At 43.0% G+C, this 19,472-nt stretch overlaps 1 protein-coding gene across 1 annotated transcript in view; it reads left to right on the top strand.

Annotated features, from left to right (window-relative positions):
* Positions 1 to 19,472, top strand: part of LOC126260387 (carboxypeptidase B-like) — a 77,856-nt gene that overhangs the window by 50,864 nt on the left and 7,520 nt on the right. Inside the window, exons 5-8 of the mRNA XM_049957715.1 lie at positions 3,751 to 3,838; positions 4,184 to 4,329; positions 10,108 to 10,164; positions 10,302 to 10,386. Coding sequence (XP_049813672.1) covers positions 3,751 to 3,838; positions 4,184 to 4,329; positions 10,108 to 10,164; positions 10,302 to 10,386 — 376 coding nt within the window. The remainder of the gene's footprint in view (positions 1 to 3,750; positions 3,839 to 4,183; positions 4,330 to 10,107; positions 10,165 to 10,301; positions 10,387 to 19,472) is intronic.

Below are 19,472 nucleotides of genomic sequence, written 5' to 3'. Positions count from 1 at the left end.
TAAAGAGCTGATTTGTTTTATATTTTAGACAATGCCCAAACTTAAGAAAGGTAGAGATATTGCCAGTTCTGAAGCAAAACGGCGAAAACAAAAAGAGCAGCGAAAAAATTGAACAGACGAAGAGCGTGGAGCATATTTAAGTTCCCAACGAACGATAATAAGCACCGTGAGAAGCAGAGAAACCGAAGAATAAGTAAATGAACGGATTGAAGAATCAAGAATTGCGACACTATCTTACAATGGAAGACTGTGAACTCAAGCCAGACATGAAAATATCGCCCTACGAGAAGCGCGGACGTTGACAAGTAAACAGTACAACCTAACAAATGAAGCATTTGTCTACGACCCGACGAAAGAAAATAAACACAAACACGTCGTAATCGTAAAAATGTATATCATCAGCCAATTTTGCAATGCGAAAAAAATCAGTAGAGAAATACGACGATGCCGTTGCATGACAGGAAAAATTCGATTACTACCACCGGAAGCACCTCCACAGGAATTTTTGCTTTACATGACCGGGAAACTCCAGCATCAAAACACTTTTTTCAAAATATAAAAGCATACTACGCCTGTTTCCAAACGACTACTTTCGGTGTCACTTCGGTCAACACTAACAGAGATTAAATCGATTGCGTATTTCCATCCAAGGACAAATCTGTCTCAACATGGGATCATTACTACCACTACCCAACGAAGACCATAAATTTCTGCAAGTATATTTCATCGGAAGTGAAGAAACACAAATTGATCAACGATGCACAAATATCAACGGACAGAGATGAGGAGGAATCCAAGATAGACAGAGGATCTTACACAAATACAGTCGACTGCTTCACAAATTCAAAACAGCACTAGACCGAATGATTTCTGATGACTATAAAGTTATAATTCTAGCTGACAAAAGGCCACCTGCAGAACACGAACGTCGATTTAATGCACCTCAGATAGAAGAAATCGACATCGCAATTACGGGTAATGAAACACAAGCCGTGACATAATCGTGCGAAGAAGAGAAGAACTCCAATGCACACACCGCAATGGGGCAAGAGGAGATGGACAGAGAGGGGGAGGGGTGTAGGGAAGATGTGGACGGAGAGAGAGGTTGTTCACAATGGCCAGAGAGAGAGGATGGTAGTGGTGATGGACAGGGAACTGGAAGGGGAGCATAGAGGAGGGAGGTGAAGTGGATAAAAATAGAGGGGAATGAAGGAGGTGGATAGAGAGAGGGGACAAGAGAAGATGACAAAGAAAGTGCCAAGATGACATGGAGAGAGAGGAGAGGGAAGAATGAGATGTACAGAGAGAGGGGAAAGGGGAAAATACACGGTTATAAGAGGGAGGAGGAGATATACAGAGTCAAGTGGAAGGAGGAGATGGACTAACAGAAGATTGCAATAAATAAATACCGGGGCAATGACGGGTTTCTCAGCTAGCAAGTAACTAACTGCTAATAGAAACAACAAAAAGTCTGTTAAGGAAGTAATTATTCTAGAGTGAATGTCCATTCTGTGACGATCTTGTCTGCTACTGAAGATCGGTAATCTGTGTAAAATTGGCTTTAATTTCAATGAATACTCATTACAACACACTATCATTAAACAGGTAGCATTCGAAAAAAGAGTTAGCATGGTATCAAGTATCATTTTCAGAAAAGACGAAACGAATGGGAATAATGAATGAGCATTCAAAGCAAGGAGTGAGGATAAGAACAACGTCTGAATTTACCGACTCACAGAGGTGGAAATAAATTGCAACTTCCTCGTCCTAACATCACGGTCCTTATCATTTATAAGACACTTCTTGCAACAACTCTTTCCTTCCCTAAATAATCTTCTAACTTACAAACAGGTACAGAAGAATAATAGGACAAAGAATACGAAAAAAGTAAATTCCTCTCCTTTTTTCCCGTTTGCTTGTCTACTTCCAATTACACACCCCTCGCCGGCCGTTGTGGCCCAGAGGTTCTAGGCGCTTTAGTGCGGAAGCGCGCTGCTGCTAAGGTCGCAGGTTCGAATCCTGCCTCGGGTATGGATGTGTGTGATGTGCTCAGGTTAGTTAGGTTTAATTAATTCTAAATCTAGGGGACTGATGACCTCAGATGTTAAGTCCCGTAGTGTTCAGAGCCATTTGAACCAATTTGAACACTCCCCTCCTTACCCTATCTTCCTTTGCCTCAAAAACCCATATCTCAAACGAATTCCAAATTGTGGCACTGAAACACACACAAAAGAAATCAGAAAAGTATATTGCATTATTAGCAGCACAGTAACATTATCGGTCCACAGAGAAGCAGTATACATGTTCTTAGACACGGATTGGTGACACTTGAAATTATGAAGAGTCCACGCCCGAGAAGGTGCCATAGACAGCTGCATCTCAGGCAAGAGTCCGACATAACTTGGATGTAATAACTGATAGCAAAAGTCGAAAGAGAAATTAATAATATTTTACAAATTGGAGAACGTGAGTGTCCCAAGTTCTTAAACATCTACAGACCTAGTGTAACGCAAAAACTAAGTGAAATAATTGTTTAAAACTACGTTTTCATGTCTGTACTTCATATCTTCTGCTACAGAAATCTCTCACTCCATTGCTACGCCTCCCAAAATTAAAATCTCAATCAGATAATTAACTAATACTGAAAACAAATTCCATAAGGGTAGCAGATAATAAACTGCACAGTGAAAATGCTTTGAAAATAAAGATCAAGACGCTTTGATAACATGTAAAATGATTTCAATTATTCATTAAAATACTTCACGTAAAGAAAAATCGCTCAAACAACAGTTTCAAATGGTTCAAATGGCTCTGAACACTATGGGACTTAACATCTGAGGTCATCAGTCCCCTAGAACTCAGAACTACTTAAACCTAACTAACCTAAGGACATCACACACATCCATGCCCCAGGCAGGATTCGAACCTGCGACCGTAGCGGTCGCGCGGTTCCAGACTGAAGCGCCTAGAACCGCTCGTCCACTCCTGCCGGCCACATAGGTTTCAGTTATCCTTCTTAAGTTTATTTCATTCCTCTTACCATTCAGCAAATTCTAAAATTACAATTGTATTAAATTCAGAAGTCTACCCATATTTCTGTGCTGGTGATGTTTGGTTTGTGAGGCGCTCAACTTCGCGATCATCAGCGCCTGTACAATGTCCCAATTTTTGCACTCTCTAATTTTTTACTCACTCCAATCTAGAAACTCTTACTAATGAAGAGGATGATGAAATGATGTGGACAACACAAACACACATTCCCAGGGGAGAGAAATTCCTCAACCCGGCCGGGAATCGAACCCGGGACCCCGTGATCCAGGAACCGCAACGTTAGCCACTAGACCACGAGCTGTGGACATCCATGTTTGTGTAGTTCCACTACTTGCACATATTGACACAAACTATGTCAGTTGAAAATGTTGTACTAGCGATTCGGTACCCATTTTTGTTGAGACCTGAATGCAGTCCTGAAAACGATGCAGGTTACATACCTAAACATATTATATCCCCGTTTGCAGAAAGCATGTAAGAAAGGTTCAAACCTTCCTAGTGGAATTCCGCAAATACCTAATGTAAAGCTCTTTTTAAATTACTATATTGTATATGATTTTAGTTGACACACCCAAACTTTTCAAAAATTGGAGGAGAGAACAAAGCACATTGTAAAAAAGGACATATTTATCATTTATTCTTGGTTCTCAAGGTATACGTCATTGCAATATATCTCTGTAATTGCTTTGAATGTTACAGGAACGGATGTGGAGGAAGACCCGATCTACAGAATCGAGTACATGCGTAGGTGTCGATGGCAACAGAAATTACGATTTCCATTGGATGGGTAAGAAGAAAATTACGTTTAAAATTTGAGGCTTGTTTTAAGATTTTATACAGTTATTACTTAAATTTCTTTCATTGCTGGTGAAAAATCGGGGCTCCTCTTATCGATTTTCCAAGACATATTATAGATGAATGGTCAGTCGCCTCATTGTTATGCCACATTTTAACTGTGGACATTCTGCTCTTGTTATGTCACTGTCTATAACTTCATCACATTATTTTTCAAGATTTGCAGGTAGTTTATGATCTACGTTTACTTGAAATTGTTGTGGATGTACACAATAATCTTTTCAAGACATAAACGACGTTGTGAAATTTCACTTGACATCCGTCACACGTGTTTCAGAGTCTGGAGCCAGTTCATTTCCCTGCAGTGAGACGTACGCCGGCCCCGAAGCGTTTTCTGAGTCTGAAACCAGGGCCCTCAGGGACCATGTCCTGGCAGACAGCAACCGCATCCAGCTTTACCTTTCATTCCACAGCTACGGCCCCGTAAGTTACCAAAAGTCCCTTATCTAACAATACTGTACGAGGGCTATTAGTAAATTATCCTCCGATTATTGCAAAAGGAAAAAGTTGTCAAATTTTTATATCCAAACTGTACTTAGATACTGACGTTACTTCTCCACATCCACATCTACATCTATACTCCGCAAGCAACCTTACGGTAGATGGCGGAGTGTACTTTGTAAACCAGAGTTACTTCCCCGTTTTTCTTTTCCATCGCATGAGGTTCGCGGGAAGGAAAGTTGCTGGTGCTGGTGTACATGGTCAGGATGGTATCAGGAGCTCAGGTGAGCATCGGGGGGGAGGGGACAGGGGGTCCCTATACTTAAAAAACGCTAGGATTCAAGGAAAATGCTAGAATACAAAGAATAATGGGTTTTATTCCCAAGAGCTACCACTAAGGGGTACAACATTCACGGAAACTGGCTACGTCTGCGGAGTGAACCGCACATTCTCTCCAGAAATTGCATTTCACCATCAATAGGAAGGGCTGGTGGATACGTCCAGGGGGTAAGGAAGTAGACAGGCAAGAGAGCGACCCGCTGTTGTGGCCGCTACCTCACCGACCCTCTTGCATACCTCACGTCACGGCACCTGGTCACCTTTGACAGGTTTGTGGCAGGAAGTTGGCGTCCCTCACTCAGCAACACCGTGGTTGCGTCCCTATCTCAGCGTAGTAGCGTGTGGGAGCCGCAACAAGTACTGTGGAGCAGTTTACGTAACTGCTCACGCCACTGCTGAGACTAAGATAAATGATGGAAGCAGAATACAATAAAATTTTTTACCATTACTAGCCTTTACCATGTGCACTGGTAAGTCTCCGTGTGGGCTCGCGTCTCTCTAATTTGGCCTTAATGATCTTTTCGCCAGACAGACATAGGAGGAAGCAATATATTGGTTGACTCTTATAGAAATGTACACTCTCAGAACTTTAACAGTGGACCGTAACGTGATGCAGAATGACTTTGTCGCAGCGTCACCCAATCTCTGTGCGCTTTCGAGCTTGCTAAATGAAACTGTAACAAAACGTGCTGCTCTTCTTTGAAACTTCTCTACTTCCACTGTCGGCCCCATTTGGTACGGATCCCATAATGACGAACAATATTGAAGTATTGTTTGAACGAGTGTTTTGTAAGCCATTTTCTTCGTTGATGATCTACAATTCCTGAGGATTCTTCCGCCTTACTCACAATTAGTTTTATGTGGTCGTTCCACTTCAAATTGCTCCGTACAAATACTCCTGGATATTTTATGGAACTAACTGCTTCCAGTGGGTGTTCCCCAATTTTGTAATCACACAAAAAGGGTCATTTTGTCTCTATATTCACAATACGTTACATCTGTTTATGCTGACTGTAAGTTGCCACCCCCTGGCATCAAGTGTCGAACCTCTGTGCAGTCCAGTCTGCATTTCGCAGCAGTTTTCCAGAGTTGCGAGTTCTCTGTGCATAACAGCATCATCTGCGAAAAGCCCAATGGAACTTCCTACATCATCTACTACATCGTTTAGATATACCTGTATTGTGAAAAGTAACTGTCCTGTAACACTTCACCTGGGGCACGCTCGAAGTTACTTTTACGTCTGAAGACTTTTCTCCATTCAGAATTACATGCTGTCTTCTGTTTTCTAGAAACTATTCAATCCATCACACCAGTGGCCTGAGGTTCCGTACACTCTTATTTTGTTCGTTACGCGGAAGTGCGGAACTAAGAGGGTTGGAACTTAAATAGTGCCAACTATTAATTCACAACCGATACAAAATAGTTACACGTTTGCACCTGTTACTGTCCTTCGCACTAGTCACCAGCGTTGTGTAGAACCCGTTGCCAGCGATGTGGAAGGCGTAGTATACCGCTAGCAGAGCCTGTTATGTTGATGGTGCGAATGGAGCGGTCTACTGCCCGTCGGATCTCTGGGACAGTTCTGAAGCGAATGCCACGAAGTAGTTCCTTCATCTTCGGAATCAAATCAAAGTCACAAGGACTTAAGTCCGGGGATTACGGTGGATGGTACAGTACTTCACAGTTCCATCGACCAAACAGAGCAGCCACAGCTTGCGCTGTATGCGCCCGCGCATTGTCGTGCAAAATGATGGGTGGGTTGCACAGAAAGTGTCGCCGCTTCTTTCGCAAAGCTCGTCGCAGGTGGTGCTCCACAAACGATGGATGCATTGATGGTCTGCCGTGGAGGAAGTAATGCGTTAGGATAACACCATCACAGTCGTACACGAGAATCACCACAACTTCAGACCGCTCCATTCGCACCATCAACAGAACAGGCTCTGCTAACAGTATACTATGTCTTCCACATCGCTGGCAACGGGTTCTTCAAAACGCTGGTGACTAATTTGAAGAACAGTAACAGGAGGAAACATGTAACTCTTTTGTATCGGTTATGAATAATTACTTGCCACTATTGAAGTTCCAACCCTCGTATTTCGAACGCCTTCTGGAAATCAAGGAACCCGCGCGCTGTATCTACTGCTTATTGTGTCTCGCGGACGAACAGAGCGAACTGGGTTTCATAAGATCGTTTTCGGAACCCACGTTGTTTCCTACAGAGGAGCTTTTCGGTCTCCAGAAATGTCGGAACATGCGAATCTAAAACAAGTTCCAAATTCCCACAACAGATCGACGTCAGAGATATAGGCCTATAATTTCGTGCGCCTCTTCGTTGAAGTTTCTCGAAAACGAGACCGGCTTGTGCTTTTCTTCTAATCATTAAGAACACTTCGCTCTTCGAGAGACCTACGATACACTGCTACTAGAAAAGGAGAAAGTTCCTTTGCATATTCTGCGTAAAATCGGATTGGTATCCCGTCAGGCCCGGCGACCTTTCCTCCGACATTTTGTAGTTTGTGCGACGGTTTAAAGAGGGGAATACAGTGGTGATAAGGCGCTGCAGTCATGGACTGTGCGGCTGGTCCCGGCGGAGGTTCGAGTCCTCCCTCGTGAATGGGTGTGTGTGTTTGTTGTCCTTAGGATAATTTATGTTAAGTAGTGTGTAAGCTTAGGGACTGATGACCTTAGCATTTAAGTCCCATAAGATTTCACACACGATTGAACAACAATTGTCATCTTCCTCTGGCAAACAGTTTTGCAAAAAGACTCTTTCTGTCTGTCATTCTTTGTTTCAGTGCCGTTGTGGAGTGTCTGGGCACATCCCTTCAATCAGTTAACTGATTTAACAAAAGACAGAACTTTTCTGTCAAGTTAGTAGCTAGAGTTTTACTTTTGCATTCGTTGGACGCTTCGCACGTAGCCATCCTTACACTAATTTTGACTTCATTTGTCTTATGTTCATTCAAACATTTGTCGTACCGTGACTCCAGCTTATGCCTCGATCAAAGAACAGCTCCCCCTGGTGCTTCAGCCAACTGTTGACAGCGTCCTTGAGATCATTGTTGATCGTGTTGAGTATTCAGCCAGTCCTTCATCTTGAGGAGAACGTAAAAGTCGCTAGGTGCCAAGTCCGGGCTATAGGATCGCTGGTGGAAAATCTGCCCGCCAAAAAGTCCGAGTTTTTCCTTTGTTAGATTTGCATTGCCATTAAGGAGAACAATTCTTTCGGTAATCATCATGCACCGATTGTTTTGAACTGACCTACGTAATTTCGTAAAACTCTCACAATAAGCCTGTGATATCACAATATTCTCACGCGTTGCTCTCATGAAATCTGTTGTCAAAAATCGTTAGCGATCAGAAAAAGCTGTAACGATCATTTTGCAGTCTATTCGAACACTTAGGGCTAATTGGGACAGTGAGTGTGCACCCACTTTCTGGACTGCTTCTTAGTTTCAGAATTTAAATACTGTACCCTTCGCTTTCTCCCACACGATTCTGTTCAGAAATTCCTCTTCTTCTTTGTGGTAGCGCTGAAGGAAAGTCAAGTGCAGGAAGCGAATGACAGAACGTACGTCGCAAATGGAGAGAGCTCCAATAACATCGACCATTTCAATCGCTTGGTTCTTACAAACTGACGAACACAGAAAGTTGATTGACGCTAACTGACCTTCAGAGTCTCCTTTTCCAACCATGCAAGCGCCGTGAGAAGACGAGCATTTGTTGATTCTTCATAGCCAATCGGAGGTTAATGTATGAATAACCCTCGTACACTCTAAGACAAAAAAAAAAAAAAAAGAACGACGTACCACGTTATCGGAAGGGGGTGGAAATCAGTAGATGTAACAAATGTGTAGTGACAACCAAGTGATTACAATTTCAAACAAATTCAGGAGAAAGAGCCTCACAAATTCAGCAAGTCAATAACGCGTTGGTCCACCTCTGGCCCTTATGCAAGCAGTTACTTGGCTTGCCATTGGTTGATAGAGTTGTTGGATATCCTTCAGAGGGATATCGTTTACAATTCTGTCCAACTGGCGCCGAAGATCGTTAAAATCCCGAGATGGTTGGAGGGCCTTGCTAATAATGCTCCGAACTTTCTCAGTTTGGGAGAGATCCGGTGACCTTGTTAGCCAAGGTAGGGTTTCGCAAGCACGCAGGCAAGCAGTAGAATTTCTCGTAGAGTTTACTCAAACCATTATTTCCCATTCGTGGTAGATATCTCTGTAATCGACATATATCACGTGTGCTTGTTTTCACAGTTGAAAGCGACGCATTTCATTTCACTTTTCATTCACGATGTGAATGTAAACATTTGTGTTCTAAAGGTTGATAATGATGTTCTAACGCTACTTGAGTGTTCAAATGTGATTGTACAGTACAAATAATATGGCTTTACATTGACATTTATAGCAATAAGCTACTTGTATGGTAAATCACTTTCGTGATCCTACAGGGTTGATTGTGGTGTTTTCCAAAACCATCAGTATGCTTGATTTCTATGGCTGCCCTCCAACCCCTGCAGTAGGGTGGCCACTACACGGCTTCCGGCTGAATACAAACAAAACCATTAAAATAAGGTAAAATGTCAGGCACGCCTGCTATAGACACTCACCGCAATCGAGTACCCCAATGGTGAGAGGCATGGAGACTCACCGACATCTAGCACACCAATGGTGAGACGCAAGAGGATTCACCAGAATCAAGCACCCGGTCGTGAGAGGCCAGGGCACTCACCCAAACTAATACTCCAATGGTGAGAGACAGGGGGACTCACGGAATCAAGCATTCCGACGGGAACAGAAAAGTGTTACATCCACGTCGTTGTTCCAGGATCGCACAAAACGTAATTTCAAACCAGTCATGGGAACGGCTAACCCTATTGTATTGTACAGTCAAATTTGCAACATTAAAGTACATTTCGAATATAAATATCAATCGTTAGAGCGCAAAGGTTTACATTTACATCATTGATCAAGTGTAGAATCAAATGCATCGGTTCTTAATTGCAAAAACAGGTGCACTTGGTATTTGTCGAGTACAGTGCCATCTACCTCGAATGGAAAACAATGGTTTGAGTGAACCGCACGTAGTTTCTGACTAAGAATCCGAATACGCATTAAAAATTGGGATTTACATTTGAAAATACAAAATTGTCCCCACCCGCACAGGAGGGGTGACTAGGAGGTGGCCAGATGGAGCGCAGACGTATGTCCCCTTTAACAATATTAACTTTTCATCTAGAACTTTTTTTTTCGTACGATGCGTCGTTTTCGAGAAATATAGTTGCTTGAAGTTAAAACAAACATCCTGTGGGTGTAGACATAGATGCAGCTGTAGAGATGCTCTTCACATTTTCAATATTATCATATTCCGCGTGCACTTCACCAAAGGATGAATAATTTTTTGTTCTCTTTGCAGTATATACTCTACCCGTGGAGCTACACTGCTGAGATGCCTGATAACTGGGAAACACTGGTGAGCAATTTTTCCTACGTTCATAATTCATTTTAAATCATATGTCAGATGTAAATAAAAATAAATAAATTCACAGCGAGATCATTTATCTTTGTATTTTATTACCAAACAACACTCCATTTTTTTTATGTTCGCAGCAAGCCTTGGGTGAAGCGGCCAATGCTGCCCAGGAAGCAACGGGTGGTCCCACCTACGCAGTTGGAGAGTCCACGGTCATCCTGGGTGAGTACTCTTCTTGCTTTTAGTTTCCTTCAAGAAATGGGACGCGTATGCGATCACTGAGTTCTCGAACAAGCGTATGCTTTGAAGGATTGTCGAGTAATTCACCGTTTGCTAGATATTTTAACGAGCAACATCATTTGCATCTGGCTGTTCGTTTAACAGAACAATTTATTAAGGACAGCTAGCTAGTTCCATGTGTGCTCATATGAATGTTGACTCATCCATCTCATAAGTGCATAATAAATATCACAAGCCATACATAGCGTATAGTTGCGAGGATGACACGTTCGCATCCATTTGCGCACTTGATTTTGAGCAAGTGATCTAAACTAACTAGAAGTGCAATCCTTCTGGGTTTGCTTTACTTTTACTAAATACCAACATTAGTCCCTTCTCCATTCCGCCGGCACTAGATTTCAGGTTTAAAGCTGTCCGCTCCTGATTTTTCACTGATATCCAGTCGGAATTTTCATCGCGACCCACGGGATCAGGTCACTTTTGCATTGAAATTTCGCTGGGTTCTCGCATACCACACCTACAGACGTCACATTTGTTTGGCGAAGAGAACGTTTAGAAAAATGGTTCAAATGGCTCTGAGCACTATGGGACTCCACTGCTGAGGTCATTAGTCCCCTAGAACTTAGAACTAGTTAAACCTAACTAACCTAAGGACATCACAAACATCCATGCCCGAGGCAGGATTCGAACCTGCGACCGTAGCGGTCCTGCGGTTCCAGACTGCAGCGCCTTTAACCGCACGGCCACTTCGGCCGGCTAGAACGTTTAGAAGCCTCGACGGGATTTATTCAGCGAATTAGTGTCCACAGAGTCAAACGGCTTGGTAAATAAGCAAAGGTATCTATTTGCCTGACGTCACCCATGAAGGAAGCAGATGGAAAATGTATCCCAAAGAAAGAGCCGATGAATTTCTTTGGAAGGAGAGAGACTGTACGGCGGGACAGTGAATGCTTCAGAACAGGAAATGTCTTGACGCAACTCTCAATCAGAACCTCCTTACTTAGAATCCAAAAGAACAGATGAAGAGATTGATTTCTTCAAAAAGAAAATGAATGACTGTAGGGTCGAGTTCCGCTGCAGAAAGCTGCGCGGGGTAGCCGCGCGGTCTGGTGCGTCTTGTCACGGTCCGCGCGGCTCTCCCCGTCGGAGGTTCGAGTCTTCCCTCGGGCATGGGTGCGTGTGTTGTTCTTAGCAGATACCTTAAGTATAAACTCCCGTGTATTTCCACGGAGAGTCCTTATGAATTATTCTACGTATTTTTCACAAGCTCCCTAACCCAGTTAAGACGCTGCTGCTGAAAATTTTACAGGGGCAGGAGGGAAGGTACACACTTTGAGAGGAGACAGCATTGGTGATTCTGAACAAAACACTTCACTTGGGCATATGCCCTATTCCGAATGGTTTCCGAGATAGAACACATTTAATGTGCATTGTTATTTTTATTGTATTATTCAGTACGTTGTCATTGCTTACAACGTGCCACAGTAGTGTAGAGGGACTCGAGACGAACAATTCGATACCAGACTCTTTGGTCTGTCAAGTCAAGAAATTACCTCAAACTGTCTTACAAAAACTAAAGTAGTTACGGGGCATGTGCGTCGCGCGAGATTTTCACTATTCTCTCGCTCTCTTCGCGCAAATTATTAGCCCTAGATAAAAAATGAATAGGGCCTTTTTTGTAGGAAATGTAATGTACTTTAATTTTGTACTGGGACACGTTGTCGCTAAAGGCCGTGGTTTTCGAGGTATTCGAGAAAAACGTACAAACCTTACATTAAAGGTGTTCTATCTCGGAAACCATTCGGAATAGGGCATATGTCCATAACACGTTTTTAGTTCAGAATCACCAACACTATCACCCCTCAACGCATGTACCGTTTTTCCTGACTCACCTACTACAGTGCTAAATTTTGCCTCCGCCTTGCTGGACCAATAGTTAGTATCTGCGTAGGGTCCAGTTCCTTTAACTTCCTGTATCTGCAGTACCTTAGAATGGCCAAAATCAGTTATACTCGTACGTTTGAGCTCGAATTTAATAATAAACTATCTAAATTTCAATACGCGTTTAGGAAAGGAGACAGAACAAAATAGCGTGGCTCTATTGAAATCAGAGAGGCCTTTATTAGGAAAAAAGTACATAGGATCCCTTTTTATTGATATTGTCGGAGCCTACGATAATGTGGACATCCACTTGCTCTTAAAGAAAAGTAATAACGACCAGGTCTTCTTCATTTTCTTCTAAAGGATCAATCCATTTCTACATCGTCCTGATACACAGGATCCTTCGGCTAAGTTGTTCTCAAATATTTACGGAACGTTTAAGGCAACGTAATTCTACGAGGGCTGTCCAGAAAGTAAGTTACGATTGACCGCGAAATGAAAATCAGAAATGTTTCATTTGTAACAGTTAGCTACACCTTTCGGCTACTTCTTTACGTAGTCGCCGTTCTGATTCAGACATTAGTCGTAGCGTTGTACCAACTTTCCAATACCCTCATCATAGAAGGCAGCCGCCAGTGCTTTCCGTCAATTCTCTACGCTGGCCTAAAGCTCGTTGTCTGTGCCAAAATGTTGTCTTCATAGCCAGCGGTTCGTTTGAGCAGAGATGAAACTCAGTGGGAGACAATTACGGGCTGTATTGCGGGTAACCAAACATTTCCAATTGAAACGATGCAGGAACACCTTCATTGCCCCTGCAGAATGAGGCTGAGAATTGTCTTGAAGAAGAAACCGCACGACAGTTATGTAATGTTGGTTGCATAGCTTCAGGGGAAAATTCTCACCAGGCCCTCGTACTTGGCGGGAGACACTATTTTCTATAACATCTTTACGCGCTCACTAAGAGCTCAGGAATGAAAAGAGTGACATAATTCTACCTAGAGTCATACTAGAGACACTGCCCAACACATCTTTGCAAAGCTTTATCGGATTTTCATAGTCGTTTCCATTTCGCGACCGATCGTAATTTACTTTCTGGACAGCCCTCGTATTTCACTCTAATGAATTGTGAAAAAGTCCTCACTAAATGACGTAAAGTCTCTTTTCATAGCTGTAGTAATTACAGAGATATTGATATTAGCTTCGCTATTTCAAGTAGAACTAATTTGCGCTGCTAACACCATAGCACTAAGAGACGCGTTCAACGGCGTTTCAAAAAAATGTTCAAATGTGTGTGAAATCTTAAAGGGGCTTAACTGCTAAGATCATCAGTCCCTAAGCGTATACACTACTTAACCTAAATTCTCCTAAGGACAAACACACACATCCTTGCCCGGGGGAGGACCTGAACCTCCGCCGGGACCAGCCGCACAGTCCACGACTGCAGCGCCTAAGACCGCTCGGCTAATCCCGCGCGGCTCAACGGCGTTTCACTCTTCATATTCCGATTAGTGGCTTTGGCGAAACTAAAATATTTAGAACTTAAGGTTTATCTCTGCTTTTAACGTGAAACCGATTGCTGTCTAATGAGGAATCTCGTGTTGTTACACGTAGCTGTCACGCCAGGCTGATGGGTGTTCTATCTAGACCCAAGTGAAAGAGAGAGAGAGAGAGAGAGAAATAAAGAGAGAGACTTCTTACAAAAACCTTATGGTGGATAAAAATTTAATTTAAAACCGATGATTACTTGGACAGTTAGGTTGGCCCGACACGTGAACTAGAAGGCAATAACGATTAAGTATGCGTTCTGCGTGCCCTCTCGCAAGGGACACCAGCTTGGAGAGAGAATGTCAGCGCTGATATGTGAAAGCGAGAAATGTATTCACAATTGCGATTACCATCAGACTCAATCTGTAAAATTTATTGGTTATAATTTTGTTTTTTTTTTCGTTGAATGTGTTCGTGGCGGACGTCCGGTGACACACGTTCAGGATGTTCGTTGATCCGTTCACTCAGTTTTTTTATTACAGAGGGAAGCTAAACCCTCTGACCGAACACGCTGAGCTACCGTGCCGGCGCCTCGGCCATCCTAGCACGACTCCTGGACCGTCGAGAACTTCCACGTGTCACCGCCAGCCAGTGTCCGGTTCTCGCCCACTTGCTGTGACTGCCGCACAGGAAGAGACTTGCGATAACTTTCACGGTCTTGTCTTGGTGTGAAATACTGTATTGCAGTGCCTGTGTTTTTACGATGTTCTCTGCAATATAAAAATGCGAATACTTGAAATATTCGCCAAAAAGAGTAAAGTTAATTCCAGACTAGCTACAAGAATTCTGAATATATCATTGAACTCGTCATAAAAGGACGATTCCAGTACAATTGTCACTACTTATGTAGGACCAATATTAGCAATGTAATTAATAATTATACGTAAAAACTGATTATAGCAAAAGTATTCATGATAACTGAAAATTTCGTAATTGATGTCTCATATAAAAAAGAATGATGACGGCTGTAGAAGGAGCCTATTGACATATCCACAGTTACAAAGTAAGGGTACCCTGAGCGTCAACTGTTGATACTATTGCACTTTATTGTTTATGTGTATTAACACGATAATTTATTACGATAAGTTTGTAGGAGCACTAGTTAACTAGAACAGCACGGCAGGGTGATAGAGGAGAAAGTCGTGGATTTGGATAGGTTCTTGTAGTTCCTATTTGTAGCGTAAAAGAGTTATCTAAAAGATGTAATTGTAACGATTTATAAATTTAATCTGTGCAGTAATGGAATGTACCCAAATTATCATATTGTATATTGTATGTTTAATATTAAATATGTTTAAATCTTGTAAATAACCACAATGACATGTCTATAGTAGCAGACTCGTGACACAGTTGAGGGAGAGCACGTTTGGGGGCCTTTCGTTTGCTGTCATTAGAGTGGGTAAAATTCTGTGCAGCCTACGAACCGCTTACTATAAGATGGAGTGTAGAATGCTGGAGCCAGTTATTTCAGTGCAACAGTTTACTGTTATGGAAATGTGTCCCATATTGCTTTAAAAACAACAGTTACGTTGAACTTTGAGTTCAGAATCAATATTATTTATCGAACTCCTGTGAATTGGCTAAATGACCAAATTTGCTACGATTAGCAAAAGAGTGCACTGGATAATGTCGCTGGCACAAAGTAAACTTTGCCCGTGTACGCTCTGCTCACTGCAATGCTATTTCAAATCACATTTAATTATTGTGCGTATTTTCGGGATCAGTAGACCATCATTTCTGTAACTTCTTTCTTTGACCTGGATAAATGCAGCATTGAATATAATTTGAACCACTTTGTCTTTCTAGATTAGTACCATTTCGTTTATTTAATGTGTCGGTTTTGTATTCATTTAACTGCTCCTTTGGCTGGCATACTACTATTTAAAGAATTTCTTAAGACCACATTGCAGCAGCGCACAACCAGACTCAACTAAATTTATGAAATGATTGAGTGCTTGCCTACAGGTTGTTAGGTAGCACCAAATAATAAATTTGATAATTAATTTCATTTCACTATGTTGCTATAAATCAACTGATCCACTGTAATTGGTTAGGTTTCTTCAGAAGACAGAGCACCGACTGTCCATGCGTAGTTGCAGCGCTTCACTAGTTAACGACGGTAATTGTTCTTGTTTCTACCAGAGGCTTGAAAGAAATGTGCACGTCAAAAAATGGAATGTATTTTAAGAAAGGTAGCAGGTATAAAGAGTTAAATATAAGAGGCGATCAAAACGCTTTTGTTCGAAGGCTGTACAGTCCGGAGTCGGTATGCCAACGGGCAAAATTCCCGCGAGCATTGAGACAAAAAGGTTGAAGATACCCGTGTGGTACAACATGGTGTCACGCTGCGTGAAGAAGTCCGTAACTGCCTGATACGCGTCCTCGTCCGACAGGAATCGCCGACCCTTTATTGCCTTTTTTAGCATTCCGAAGACGTGATAATCCCATGGAACGGGATCAGGACTATAGGGCGAGTCCTCGTGTGTCTCCCACTTGAATTGGTGCAACTTCTACCTTACAATTGCGATATGGGAACGAGCGTTATCATGAGCTTGCGAACCACTCCACAACGTTAGTTGTAGACAAATAAGCTGCTCCGTACATTTCCTTCATTCTCCGGTGGATGCCTACCGGTATTTGTCCTTCGGTAGCCGACAAAAGAATAACACCACGTTGGTCCTGTTTGGATGCACGTGATAATGACGTCGCCATAGTTTACGTTTCCATATTGACGCACGCACATCGGAGAGACACAAATGCCACAATGATCCCTTGCCCTTCTATATACCCGGCCACGGTGGCCGAGCGGTTCGAGGCGCTTCAGTCCGGAACCGCGCGACTGCTAAGGTCGCAGGTTGGAATCCTGCATAGGGCATGGTAGGGTGTGATGTCTTTAGGTTAGTTAAATTTAATTAGTTCTAAGTTCTAGGGGACTGATGACCTCTGATGTTAAGTCTCATTGTGCTCAGAGCCATTTGAACTATTTTGATATCACAAAAGAACGTAGTTTACCCCAGAGAAGTCCTGCCAGTGACCGAGAAAGGCTAGTTGAACGCTTCCCTAGGCACACACGTGTAGCGAGCCGGTCACGTATCGTACGGGTATCACACACAGCTACGTATTTCGAATGGTACTTCCTTCAGGAACGCCGGTAACGCTTTGGAAAGAAATTTTGTGTATCTTTACCTGTTAAGGTTTCTTAAACGAACCAAAGACCAACCACCACATAATCTCCAATAATCGAGCACCAGACGTTCGCATCCCACTGCCACAGCCAGTACTTGTTCTCAGAAGATCAGTAATGCATATTTCTTACATTCAGCTTTCCATGATTCGGAATTCTCTTTTCATCGGAAAAGAGAGTCCGTTGTCTAGATGCCGCAACAGAATCTAGGGATAAAATTCTATTCTTCTGCAATTGCTCTGGTTGACGTGCTGGTGAAGCAACACGTGTTACGGATGGAAACTGTTTCCGCGCAAAATGTGAAGAACTCATGCTGACTTATTGCAGAAGCACACGTAATTTCTCTGGACTTAACATGTGGATTATGAGCAACACCTTCCACAACACTTATTTCGTTCGCTCCACTCGTTGCACGCTTGCTCCTTATCCTTTGAGCAGTATTTCGGTATCCTCCCAACTACAATTTTTTTCACGTTCGCTTACTTGTCATTCTTACTGGACGCCATTCATTGGGATACCTGTAGGTGTACAACTCAGTTATTAAATATAAATGTAAAACATAACAACGCTCTTCTTGGATTGTGTCCGCCCTTGATAATAACAAAGTCAACAAATGTTATTATCGACTCGAATAACACTATGCGTAAGCTTGTATTAATCATAAGCAGGTTGAAATAACACGTTTCAGTGCCGTAATACGGCATAGGTGTTTTAAATATGTGCATGTTTGAAGACTGTAAATTTTCCTTTTATTTAACTCACATTACTTCTCTCTTACACATTATATCAGTGGACAAAGTTCAAAACCATCGTACAATATGCATTAGATGAGTATGTACCAAGCATGATCGTAAGAGATGGAAAAGAGACACCGTGGTACAGCAACCGAGTTCGAAAACTGTTACGGAAGCAAAGGGAACTTCACAGCAAACATAAACATAGCTAAATTCTTGCAGACAAACAAAAATTACACGAAGCGAAATGTTGTGAGAGGAGGACCATGCAAGAGGCGTTCAATGAATTCGAAAGTAAAGTTATATGTACTGCCTTGGCAAAAAATCCTAAGAAATTTTGGTCTTATGTCAAAGCGGTAGGTGGATCAAAACAAAACGTCCAGACACTGTGACCAAAATGGTACTGAAACAGAGGATGACAGAATAAAGGCCGAAATATTAAATGTATTTTTTCAAAGCTGTTTCACAGAGGAAGACTGCACTGTAGTTCCTTCTCTAGATTGTCGCACAGATGACAAAATGGTAGATACCGAAATAGATGACAGAGGAATAGAAAAACAATTAAAATTGCGCAAAAGAGGGAAGGCCGCTGGACCTGATGGTATACCACTTCCATTTTACACAGAGTACGCGAAGGAACTTGCCCCCCTTCTTGCAGCGGTGTACCATAGGTCTCTAGAAGAGCGTAGCGTTCCAAAAGATTGGAAAAAGGCACAGGTCATCCCCGTTTTCAAGAAGGGACGTCGATCAGTTGTAGAATTTAAAACACGTATTGTGTTCGAGTATAATGACTTTTCTGGAGACCAGAAATCTACTCTGTAGGAGTCCGCATGGGTTTTGAAAATGTGTGAAACCCACCTCGCGCTATTCGTCCACGAGACTCATAGGGCCATAGACATGGGTTCCTAGGTGGATGCCGTGTGTCTTTACTTCCGCAAGGCGTTTGATACTATTCCCCACAGTCGTTTAATCAACAAAGTAAAAGCACATGGACCATCAGACCAATTGTGTGAAAGGATTGAAGAGTTCCTAGATAACAGAACGCAGCCTGTCATTCTCAAAGGAAAGAAGTCTTCTGAAGTGAGAGTGATTTCAGGTGTGCCGCAGGGCAGTGTCGTGGGACCGTTGTTGTTCACAATATACACTCCTGGAAATGGAAAAAAGAACACATTGACACCGGTGTGTCAGACCCACCATACTTGCTCCGGATACTGCGAGAGGGCTGTACAAGCAATGATCACACGCACGGCACAGCGGACACACCAGGAACCGCGGTGTTGGCCGTCGAATGGCGCTAGCTGCGCAGCATTTGTGCACCGCCGCCGTCAGTGTCAGCCAGTTTGCCGTGGCATACGGAGCTCCATCGCAGTCTTTAACACTGGTAGCATGGAGCGACAGCGTGGACGTGAACCGTATGTGCAGTTGACGGACTTTGAGCGAGGGCGTATAGTGGGCATGCGGGAGGCCGGGTGGACGTACCGCCGAATTGCTCAACACGTGGGGCGTGAGGTCTCCACAGTACATCGATGTTGTCGCCAGTGGTCGGCGGAAGATGCACGTGCCCGTCGACCTGGGAATGGACCGCAGCGACGCACGGATGCACACCAAGACCGTAGGATCCTACGCAGTGCCGTAGGGGACCGCACCGCCACTTCCCAGCAAATTAGGGACACTGTTGCTCCTGGGGTATCGGCGAGGACCATTCGCAACCGTCTCCATGAAGC

This window comes from Schistocerca nitens, chromosome 5 (assembly GCF_023898315.1).
Source record: "Schistocerca nitens isolate TAMUIC-IGC-003100 chromosome 5, iqSchNite1.1, whole genome shotgun sequence".
Lineage (NCBI taxonomy): Eukaryota > Metazoa > Arthropoda > Insecta > Orthoptera > Acrididae > Schistocerca > Schistocerca nitens.
The sequence above is the reverse complement of the archived record's forward strand: the minus strand, read 5'-3'. Positions and strand labels throughout refer to the sequence as shown.